A 12,552-nucleotide genomic window follows, 5' to 3' on the forward strand; every position below is an offset into this window, starting at 1 on the left:
CATGCTAACTGACACTTAAAAAGTGACGAAGCCATAATATGGGAATGATGTATGGAGAATACGAGTAATTTAAAACAGAAATCTAGAACTATTGATGAGAGTGTGCAGTACAAGATGTACACATATTACAAAGTATGCAATTGTCAAAACACAACTAATAATGCAGTGAAAGTAGGAATTTTCTCATCCTGATTAGGATGATATTACACAACTATAGGAATTGAAAATTCCTACATCAACTAGAGTAGATGCCAGAGCCACCAAAGATCCCTCAAACTCGTCACAGAAATCTAGCTACTAAGTTCTGAAAGGGTGCAAAACAGAAAGTGTAAGTAGACAAAAGCAGGAGTTTATTAAAACCTTGCTTTTCGTAGAATACTAACCCCTTGATGTAAAACCCATATGATTTCCAAAATATCATACTGCATAAGAGTATGAACATCAATTACCATAATATCCAAATGTACGGTAAACCACAATATTTCAATAGCAACAAATTAATATCACATGCTCATCAAAATATGCAGACATACATGTCCATGCAGAAGTAGCTATATGAAACAGGTAGGGTGTAAACCGTGTAATAATTTACGCTCAAGTACTACATAGTCCTAAAGTTGGCACTAAGTGTATCACATACAAGTCCTAGTTTTCTTGCCTAATGCAAACTAGTACATCTAAGGTGAGTGTACCGATACGATATGAACATTCATGAGAAGTTGGTCCTGGCTCGAACGAGTATTATAAGCACCAGTATAAGCATGCATGATGAGCAAATAAAAATATGTATGATCATGTCATCATAATTTCATAAATCTCCATATTCTCGATTAATAATCATAAGTAAAAGCAAGACATGATGTAAAAAACACATTATCCAAGTAGTTATGGAAACTATATACATATACATATATATAAAACAAAGCACACTCACTGACACGTAGTCGGTCGTAGCCGCCTTACCTTGCTTGGCCTCTGAACTCCTCAGGGTAAGTCCTTCTATATGGAAAACCACAATACTAATCATTAAACAACCCAAAATTTGTAAATACTACGGAAAAGACTCAAAATTCTCTTTGTTTGCTCAAAACGGGGATTGAAAGTATTAAAAACAAAGCTCGAGAGCCACCTTGCGCCGCCACACGCTGGCTGGCGCCGTCACACGCTGGAGTGGAATATTTCGTCGCCGGATATACATGTCGTTAACGGAAAATGTAGCCGGCATTTAGGAATATTCCGTCACTGTGACGAAATATTTCATCGTCCTCTTCTTTTCTTGGGAATATGGGGCCCATCGTAGTCTAGTTTGCCGGATTCTGAGTTTTTTGCCGAAAAAAATCACATATTTAGAACGAGCTCATTTTTCAACCATTTAGCATGATCTTTATATAAAAATGAAGCTAGGAAGGAGAGGAACACGTTTTGTACCTAATTGCAAGTCCAAAAAGTGGCCTGTAAGTTTCGGCCCGAATCAAAAGTTGTGGGATTCTTTGATCCCGAAGTAGATCGAAGCTCAAGTTGCTTGAAACATAGTCTAGGGATGATGGTGATTAGAATGTCTTCCTCCAACTCGCCCAACTCGATGGAAAAGGTCGGAAAAGTCACCGGTTTTCTCTACAAAAGTCACCGGAAAACGGACCTATGAGAAAAAAGTTGAATCTCACTAAAGTAAAGTAGATCTTCATGTGCAATAAGTCTAGAAGTTACCTGCTTTGACAATGAGTCAATCGGGACCAAGATTGTGGTCTGACGCCATCTGAATCGATGGAAAGGTCGCGGAAAAGTTTGTTATCCATATAGTTTATATGATCAAAACACAAGATATACAATTATATAAAATTTATATGAAACACTTACTTGTTGAAGTTGCAGCAGCCATGCAAATAATGCGTGATTGAGAGAACACCAATTCTGGTACGTTTGCTGTGATCGAGAGAAAACACTAACTCTTTTGCAAACTCCTAGCTTTATGACAATGCTCTATGAGAAGCCTTAGTTGTCGTGTCTAGGGTTAGCAGGGACCGGTGTTTATATACTAGCCAAAAAGTCTTAGATTCCGTCCATAAGGGAAAGCTAAAACTTTCCTTTCTTGGCTCTCAAGTAAAATATCATAATCATATATTATTAAGGATTCAATCAAAACCTACTTATAATGTAAGACACTTAATGTAGGGTTGATATAAGGATATCAAATCGCAACTTAACTGATCTCCAACTTATACATTCCTATTACATATAGTAGACCATTTATGGTTGATTTATGTTGAATAAATCCAACATTCTCCCACTTGGTCTACTAATTGTAATGATCATGCTTCAAAACATATGTTGGAGGTCATTGTTTCTTTAATGGTCATATCACTGCGATCCAATCCCATCCTTAATTCAAATTTCTGTCAAATGGACTTCTCAATGTAGAACTAACAAGGTTGTAAAGATATTTCATCTCAGAACCTTCATAATCACATACATTGAGTCAACCATTCACATGAAAACCATCAGATTATGATCTAGAGATGAACTTTAACTCAAGAACTGTCTTACTCTGTATCATCTCAGGTCCACTTTATTGTAACTTTCATAAGTCACACCTTATGCTTTTAAACGGTCTACATGTTTACCAATGCAAACTTTTTACCATTCCAAAGTCACACTTATGCTGTTAAGCAGTCCACATGTTTGCCAATGCAAACCTTTTATCATTCCAAAATAAACTTATGCCAATGGAATTAAATATGCATGCATCATGCGAACACAATAATTAAAAACAATCTTTATTCAAACCCAACCTCGAAAACAAACCACATCTCAAAACTCAAAGCTCAGTGAGTTTAGCTCACTTATTTTACTATAGCTAAAAAACAGTTTTCTACTCCCACTAACTCAGCATATCAAAGTTCGAGATCAATTCCATATTTTCTACATGCTTCCTAAAAGACATGACTGAAAGTGGCTTGTTCAAGGGATTTGCAAGCATTGATGCAGTATCAATATAGCTGATCTTTATGAACGCTTGCTTAATCTTTTCCCTAATCAACTTGTACTTGATATGCATATGTTTGGTCCTAGAAGACCACTGTTGTTCTTCAAATAGAAAACTGCAGCAATATTGTCACAAAATATTTGCAACGGATTTGTGACAATGTTGAGAACTCTTATTCCCTTTATGAACTTTCCAATCCATATTGCCTGGGAAGTAGCTTCAAAATAGGCCATGTATTTTGCCATCATGGTAGATGTAGCTATGCTCTTCTGTTTCATACTTTTCCATGAGATTGCACCTCCTGCCAGCATAAAAATGTAGTTAGAAGTTGATTTCAATGAGTCTTGACATCCTGCGAAATCTGAATCACAGTAGCCAACCAACTCGAGCTTGTCACTTCTCCTGTATACCAACTTATAGTCTTTGGTTTTCTGCAAATATCTAAGCACCTTCTTTGCTGCAATCCAATGAGCATGTCCAGGATTCAACTGATATCTCCCCAGCAAACTCAATGCAAAAGAAATGTCAGGTCTGGTGCATACTTGTGCATACATTCGGCTCCCTACGACTGAAGCATATGGTTTATCATTCATCTAAAGTTTTTCAGCTTCAGTTTTGGGACTTTGCAGTTTACTCAATTTATCCCCTTTTGTTACTGGTAGATCACAACCACTGCATGTTGACATATTGAACCTCTTGAGTATTTTCTCAATATACTCCTTCTGTGATAGCCTAAGTAGTCCTCTGTTTTTGTCACAAGTGATTTCGATTCCTAAGACATAAAGTTTTGAATAGAGTTCGTAGTTCTCTAATTTCTGGCTGTGAGTTTGGGAAACGAAAAGCACAATCGTGCTGGGTTTGATGAGTGAATCATGATGGTGATGGTTGGAGGTTCGATTCGTCGAGCATGATGTCATTTTTCTCTAAGTTGCAGAAGGAAGAAGAAGAGTGTGAGAGAGGTAGAGAGAGAGTTGATCAATAGACAGTAGTGTTGTCAATGGGATGATTACCGTTCCCCTGAACTTAAAACAAGTGTAACTTATCATTAGAAGTCTGATTTAAGTTCAGTTCACGCTTACACGCCTATATCGACGAGTACTACTCAAATATGGCAAGAAAAGAAACGAAATATGAAGTGAGCTCAAATGTCTACGTAGGATTCCGATTAGCCCAACAAGAGTATTTTCGTCATTTCACAGCTTCGGAGAGAAAATAAAAATGAAATTAAGGATGGTTCATCACACCCCACCTAATTCTTGTTAATGAACAACCAAGAAGCTTGTTCGTCCTTCAAATTTCTTTTGCTAGTGACTTTGTTATTACCTTGTTTCCTTTTTTTTTTTTTTTGGGAATTGTTATTAACACTCCAAATTTCTCATTCTACACTCCAAACTTTCTATATTTATAAAGAAAAATACAAGTATGAGGTGTAAAATGAGATTTTTGGAGTGCCAATAACATTTTTTTTTTTTTATGAATTTTGATAGTCCAGAGGCATTGTGCTATAAGAGGATTACTTAGATGGTAATATCATGGTTTTTCACATCTGAGTTTGAAAATGGGTTTGGACATCTCATTTTGCATATGAGTGCAAAGGAGCTGCAACTTTTAGTTATGATTTCCACCTCGAATTTATTTATCAGATGTATTTTCGTCATCTGATTTTGAATTGTAGTAATTTCACGATATTTCAAACTTACAGTATTTTTTTTTTTTTTATTATGGGGAAGAGGGTATATGAGAGTTTATAAATCAACAAAATCTTTTAAAGTTTCAATTGAATCCTCCTGAATTGTTGGTTTTGGAAGAATTTTGATTACTAATTCAAAAAATTTCTTTTGGCATGACATTTTCAATTGCATGCAGTCATGAACAAGTCACGTCTTTGTAGACTCTCAAGTGTAAATCTAACGGTGTAATTTTATACCTTTACAAATTGCTAGCAAATAAATTACTCCAACTTACGTTTCTAGTAAATTTATGAGTACTAGATTTATTGATGTTCTAGCCTGGAATTTAGCAGAATGTAGAAGGGAAGGAGGAGTCAACAGAACCAGAGAAGCAACTTGAACCCGAAAAGCCTCTTGAGGAAAAGACCCATCATGCTCCAACAGACATAGCAATAGAAGATTTATCAGCAGCATCAGAAAAAATTGCGGGAGCCGTGACCGAAACTGCTGATCAAGCAACAAAGGAAGTGAAGGTGGCTGCTGCAGAAGAGGCCAAGTAACACAGCAATGTTGTATCGCTATTTCTCTTTGGATCTTGCCAACGTTGTTTAGAGGACTTTTTCTTTATGTCTCTCTCTATTCTGTTTTCATTTCTTCCATTTCATTTGAATTGATATGCTTTTTCGTTCTCTATGCGGAGACATGACATTTTAGATTGAATATACAAGTATAGGTAATATTTGTCATAATTACAGCTTTACACATGCACTATTTTCACTTTACGTGCCATACAATGGGTAGGAAATATTCTCTTTTGCCAAAATGTCAGAAGATTAATTTTCCTTTATTTTAGTAAATTGCAATTAACTCCAAAAGTTACTTTAAAAGATGTTTCAAAATCCAAATTAATTCATTCAAACAAACTTGTTAGAATAGAATCATTAAATCTGGATTCTTCTCCGTAATTACCTCTTATGGCTCAGTTAGATTTCTTTTTGTTATCACTTTTTCCTTATTGTTATTTTTTTTATTTTAACTTGGGTTCCAGATGTGACACTTAGTGTAGCTAGCTTAAAAAAATGTGAAAACTAATGAAAATAGCTCGAAAACCTTGAGTTTTAATGAAAATGACAAAATAAAGGGTAAAGTGAATAGTACCAGGATTGACCGTTCAGTGTAAAAATATGATTTTTCGTTAAAGTAAACAGTACTAGGAGCTTTTCGTTAAAGTTCCCTAAAAAAATTACTATTGCTTTTTCTGCTTTATATTCTTATGTGAAATAATTAGTTATGAATTCTGTAAACATGAAAATTCTGTAACGAATGAAACAAGAATACGTGTACAAAGTAGATTTGTATTGATTTGAAATTGTAGGTTAACACTCTGATTCAGTCTTCAAATTTGATGTAGATGTGTAGGTTGTTGATTCAAGGGTCGCGATGACTTGATCTTGGACGAACAATTGAACGATTGCTTCAAGTTTTGAGTTTGAAATGGTGTGTCGATGGTATTCACCTCAAAGCTACGGCAAAGGGTGATGTTGATGCAGGATTTCGTGGATTCAAGGGTCTTGGTGACTTGATCTTGAAATGAACATCATTATAGGTTTTGAGCTTGCAACAAAGTCTTGAAGGAATCAGCATGATGCTTGTTGATTCTTCAAGGGAGTGCTTCGGCTTTGGTCGAAAGAAAGCTTCAGCTTTGGTTGAACGTTCTTCGAAGAGAGCTTTGGCAGCGTATTAGTCTTCAAAGTTTTGTGCAGAGGTTCTTCTCAATGTAGAATTTTCGACCCTTTGCTTGTGGGAGGAACTTGTATTTATGGACTTCTCAAAGCTTGCCTTTGGATGGATTTAGCTTTGATTTGTGTCTTAATTCGTCCATGGGATAATTTAGGGATATTTTGTGTCTTAATTTCAGCCATCTTTACTCTCTTGGCCGAAATTTAGAGGCTTTATAGCCTATTTTGTGAACAATCTTTAATTCTTGCTTGTTTTGTGAAGATGCCTTAACTTTGTTTCCAGTTTTAGGATCACTTGAGACCCTTTTGCCAAATTTAAGGGAGTTTTCTCCCTTGAGCCGAATTTTGGGAATGTTTTATACTTCCCTTGCTTGATTTATGCCACATGTCATTGATGACTTGTCTATTTGTGATGAGTCATATGCCACGTGGAGCTTTGTGATGCATCATTTGTATGCAACAAAATTTACATGTCTACAAATGCCCCCACTTCAAGGCTCGTTGTAGGCATGAGCTTGTCACATGTAGGAAACGTGTTTTGAAGTCCTAGAATGTGAATGCTCTAACTCAAGAGTTGTCAAGACTTGATCAATTAGTTTGCTTCTTGAAGGGCTGTAGAGGTGTATTTCTTGAATTGACATGATGAATTTCGTCAAGGGCTATTGAGGCGTATGTCTTGAACGAAATATTTCTTCAAGGGTTGTTGAGGCTTGGTCTTGAATTGAAGTGATAAATTTCGTCAAGGGCTATTGAGGCGTATTTGTTGAACATAATATTTTTTCAAGGGCCGTAAAGGCTTGATCTTGAATTAAACGAAAATTTTCTTCAAGGGCCGCAGAGGCTTGATCTTGAATGAAATGAAAATTTTCCTTTAAGGGCCTGAGAGGCTTGATCTTGAACAAAACATCTCTTCAAGGGCCGTTGAGGCTTGATCTTGAATGAAATGAAACTTTTTCTTCAAGGGCCATAGAGGCTTTGATCTTGAAAGAAATTTTGAAAATGGATAAATCAGCATATACTTATTGTGCGTATTTGATTTTCCATAATCTTTGACAAAATACATTTGGTGTATTTTGGGACTTGATTTTCTTTTCCTTGTGGGTGTAGGAAACAAATGTTTTTCTTTCTTGGTAGGAATCCTCTTCAATTTCGGTAATGAGAATGACTTCTTTCAAAGTGTTGGAAAGCTTTTATGACTTCCTTCAAGGTTTTGGAAAGGTAAATAGGATGTGCATTTTTTTCACTTTCCCCTTTTTTTTTCTTTTCCCACGGCAAGGAGGTGTCTTTTTCTTTCCCCTTTTGATTTCCTGCGGCAAGGATGGTGTTTTGTTCTTTCCCCTTTTGATTCCCCACGGCAAGGAAGAGATTTGATTGTTTCTTGTTTTGATTTCCATGGCAAGAATGACAACTTTCTTTCCTCTTTTTGATTCCCATGGCAAGAAAGGAGTCTTTCTTTCCACTTTTGATTTCCTATAGCAAGGAAGGGTATTTTTTATTTTTTATTTTCTTTTGATTCCCCACGGCAAGGAGGTATTTTTCCTTTCCTTTTTTTTGTTTTGGGAAACATGTCATCTGATTTGCACGCTTAGTTTGAGGTTGATTTCTCTTTTGAAAAATTCTGTAAAAATATGGAAAATGTAGCCTTATCCCTTATCTTTTCAGGCATATATCGCAAGCCACTAGAAAAAATTGGAAAGCCTTCAACTTTGCATTTTCCTACAACTGCGCAATCCTGACTGGAAAACAACTTTTGCAGGAATAACTTTGAAAACTGGAATGTTTGGCTTTAGGGAAAATTATGAAATTTGGATCCTCGGCCGCTTAGCTTCCTTCTCCAATTGGCCTTGGATCAAAACTCCTTTGGAAAGATGAATTATCACCAAAAACGTCGTACTTGCGCAGATTGACTGAAACTTGCCATTGTTTTGGAATTTGCTTCCTTCTCTTTGTTGGAATGTGCTTCCTTGTTTTGATTTTTCTTTTGCTATTTGGGTATGCATTTCTCATATAGCATTAGGAAGCAATTGACCCCTATTTATAGGACAATTGGGTGTGCATTTTTTTTCACAACACACAATTCTTGTTGTGGGCTTGCTTGGAGCTTTTGTCATGGGTTTTGATAGGAGCATATTTATGCGCCTTAGTTAGCTAGTTCTTATGCATTTTCATTATGTTTTCTGAGTTTAAAGTAGTCTTTTAAGTTAGTTTCAAGTGTTTTCAGGTTTTAAGGGCATATTACATAAAATGATGCAAATTGGAGCATTTTAGAGCAAAATTGAGTTGGAATGGAGTGTATGCATAAGGAGCACAAGGAATGGACAAGTTTGAAGGTCAAAGGAGCCTAAGAGATGAAGAAATGAAAGTGAAGAACAAAGAATGTAGAAGTGGAAACCAAAGTTTCTAAAGTTGGAAGTTTCTATTCTTGGAGGTTTCCATTTTTGAGAGTTTCTATTCTTGGCTTTGGGCTTTTAGATGACCTATCCTCATCCTCTTAGACTTGGGCCGCACCTTTCCCCTTTCTAGAAACCCTTTGCCTTGCCTTGCAAGGCATTCTAGAAGGCCCATCCTTTACCCTATCCATCCAGCCGCACCCTAGGCCTTTTCCCATTAAAAATCTGATTGTTTTAACCTAGTTTCTGTTGGATTTGGGCTTCTAGAAACCCTAATCTGATTTGCTAGGGTTTTTAAGTGCCTATATATACTCATTAAACCTTTTGGCCTAAATTACCACCTCCCATATTCATCATTCATCACAGAAATTCGTCCATACACACCCTAGGCAGTAAAACACCCCGGAAACACCATTCTAGCGCCCAGAAAATACAACAGCCGCTCCACCTTCTTCCACCCTCTTTGCCGAGTTCTCCACCACCTTCCAACCATCAAACACTCTTTCACACTCACCCTACACCCCTTGTCGTGCCTCTACACCCCCCAAAATCCATTCTACATCATCAAAACAGCCCAGAAACCTTCAACAACCAATCTGCCGCAAGCAAGGAAAAGGGACAGATTCACTCAATTGTTTGGCTCTTCATTCTGAGTTGTTGAACAATTTTAGGTGTATTCTATCTTATATTTCAATGTCTAATTCATTTAATCTTTGTTTTGCTTTAAGTATGATTGGCTAAATTCGTTTTGGCTAAGGGTGTATTCAAAACCATGATTATATATGTGAAATAAGTTGATTACTTCCAGTTATCGTTGCATAAGTCGTGAATACAATTTGCTTAACCGTTTGATTTAGAACTTATTCTTGTATGTTGATTGAGAGTGCACGCTTAATTTGCATGCTTGAATTTGGTGCTAGGATATAAGTTTGTTTCACCTAATCGTTATGAATTTATATTCGCAAGTAGTGAAGGTCGCTAGTCACGATCGTGTTAAGTAGATTCCTGGCAAGAGTATCATGCTTTTCATAGTTACAAATGCCTTGTCGATGCTTATGATTTCCACGGAACGTAATGATTCTAACTTGTGTCTTTATCATACTGTTCATATAGAGAACTTGTTAGGAATAATTTGTTTGCGATGCATATTCATCCAATTCAATGATTCTAGGGAAATCTGAAGGTTAATTTAAGCGGACCTAATTAACTTGGAGTGTTGAGGTTCATAACTTATTAAATTGATAACTGGAAATCGATTTAGGTTGCATATATTTCATGTGTGGAGAAGAACCCCTTCGCTATTCCATCATCCATTGATTCATCACAATTTTGTCTTACAATCTGTTTTCTTTACAATCTGCCATTTAATTTAATTTCGTCCAAACACAATCCCCCCATATTTTGTTGAGTCTTAGTCATTCAAATCTGTTTTATTTTGTGTTTTTAAGCAATTGGAGTCATAAACACTTTCAAATTCGTCCAAATCAAGTTCTAGTTTCTGTTTGAGTCAATTTGATTGTTTTAGGCAGTTTTGAGTGTTTCAAATTTGTTTTGAGTCATAGTAGTCTTGTTAGAGTCTTTAAGTTTAGTTTTGTGTTTTTAAATCAATTTATATTAGATTAGCACCCTTAGTTAATCCCCGGTTAGAACGATCCCTACTTACATCATTACTACAATTGTCACAAATAAGGTTTAATTTGTGTGTCAACATAATTCTCACATCAAATTTTGGCGCCGTTGCCGAGGATTAGCAAAGTTGCTAATCCCTTGTCTTGAGTCTTGTTTAAATTGTTTAGTTTTCTGTTTTGTTTTTAAATTTTGCACCGTGTGTGTGTTTTGTTTTTGTGCCGTGTATAGGCACCTTACTTCCTTACTTGTGCCGAGTCTATTAAGTTGGTTACTAACCTTGTTTGCTCTTGTGTGCAGGTACTAGTTTATGACCCGTAGCTCACAACCTGTTCGTGAGCATATCTTCGACTTTGACGGTGATTTTTAGAGGACTTTGAGAAGGAACAAGAAATTGCAAGAGTCTAATCCTCCTAGTCCTGAACCTGAATTAGAAGAGCAAGAAGTTGAGGTTGAAGAGGAGGCCACATCAAGGTTTGAAGAAGAAGTACCAACCATGGCAGCAGACAATCGAACCATCAAGGAGCTTTCTGCCTCGGGTTTGGCCAATGCAACCCCTCTTTGCATCCAATACCCTAGGGCAGCCCCTGAGAAGACCGATGAATTTGAGTTGAAGTCAAGTTTGCTACATCATATACCCAAGTTCCATGGGTTATCAATGGAGGACCCCAATAAGCATTTAAAGGAATTCGAAGTAGTATGCTCAAGTATGACACCGGTGAACGTGGACAGCAACATATTGAAGATGAAGGCTTTTCCCTTTTCTTTGTTGGAGAAGGCCAAGGATTGGTTGTATGAGTTGGCTCCCGGAACTGTCACATCATGGGAGAGTATGAACAGAGCCTTCTTAGAGAAGTTCTTTCCGACATCACGAGTCATTCTTCTTCGCAAGAAGATTAGTGGAATTCAGCAAAGCCAAGGTGAATCTTTTCCAACTTATTATGAACGTTTTAAAACTCTTGTTGCTTCTTGTCCACAGCACCAAATGAAGGAGGAGCTACTTCTTCAATATTTTTACGAAGGTCTTTTACCACTTGAACGACAAATGTTGGATGCATCCGTGGGAGGAGCTCTAATGGACAAGACACCTAGGGATGCCAAAACTCTCATTGCTAATCGAGCACTCAATGCACAACAATATGAAGGTGTTGGGCAAAGAGACACCCCACGGCCATATCATGTAAATGAGGTAAGTTCTATTTCTGAGTTACAATCCCAAATGGCTAACCTTACGTCTATGTTATCGCAGTTTGTTGAAGGCCCCAAAACGCAAGGAAATGAACTACAATCTGTGGTGTATGCTCCATTCAAGGACACCAATCTGATCAATGCCCTCAATTAATTGAGAATGGAGGGTAGGAATCTGCCAATGCTGTGGGTTATGGGAATCAAAACCAACCAAGGGGTGATCCTTTCTCCAATACATACAATCAGGGATGGCGTGACCACCCCAATTTCAGATGGAGAGATGCACCACAATATGCCCAACAAAATGGATTCCGACAACCCCCGGGTTTCCTTCCAAGGCCAATGGCACCACAACCACCTCCTCAAGCACAATCATCCCAAACCAACCCAGGTACGTCTATGAATGACGATAAAACATATCAGTTACTAACCACAATGGCGCAGGGAATGCAGAACCAAGCAAAGGAGGTTAATGAGCTAAAGAAGCAAATGGGCCAAATGGCCGAATTTTTGGGATAATTTCGTGAAAATGGTAAGTTACCAAGCACTACAGTGGTCAATCCCAAGGGTGGTTTCGAATCTGCACAAGCTATCACACTAAGAAGTGGAAAAGAAGTGAGAAACAAGGATGATGAAAAGATACAAATCGAAGAAGAGGAGCAAACTTACCCCACGACAAGGGTAGCACCACCCATGGCGCAGCCATCTAAGACCTTCCATCCGTCCACCTCAGGTAAGATTGTCCCAAATGTTGTGATTTCGAACACTAATCTGCCCAATGTTCCTTTCCCTCACAGATTTGCACAATCGAAGAAGGAATAAAGCGAAAAGGACATTTTAGATACCTTTCGAAAAGTCCAAGTAAACATTCCTTTACTTGATGCTATTAAGCAAGTGCCCAGGTATGCAAAGTTTTTAAAAGAGTTATGCACAACTAGGAAAAGAATTTCAAACAA

The 12,552-nt window shown here is 37.3% G+C and overlaps 1 protein-coding gene across 1 annotated transcript in view; it reads left to right on the forward strand.

Moving 5' to 3' along the window:
- LOC114821556 (major latex allergen Hev b 5-like) overlaps window positions 1-5,402 on the forward strand; it is a 14,392-nt gene extending 8,990 nt beyond the window's left edge. Inside the window, exon 2 of the mRNA XM_029094200.2 lies at window positions 5,007-5,402. Coding sequence (XP_028950033.2) covers window positions 5,007-5,213 — 207 coding nt within the window. The 3' untranslated portion in view covers window positions 5,214-5,402. The remainder of the gene's footprint in view (window positions 1-5,006) is intronic.
- The last annotated feature ends 7,150 nt before the right edge of the window (window positions 5,403-12,552 follow it).

This window comes from Malus domestica, chromosome 15 (assembly GCF_042453785.1).
Source record: "Malus domestica chromosome 15, GDT2T_hap1".
NCBI classification, from domain to species: domain Eukaryota; kingdom Viridiplantae; phylum Streptophyta; class Magnoliopsida; order Rosales; family Rosaceae; genus Malus; species Malus domestica.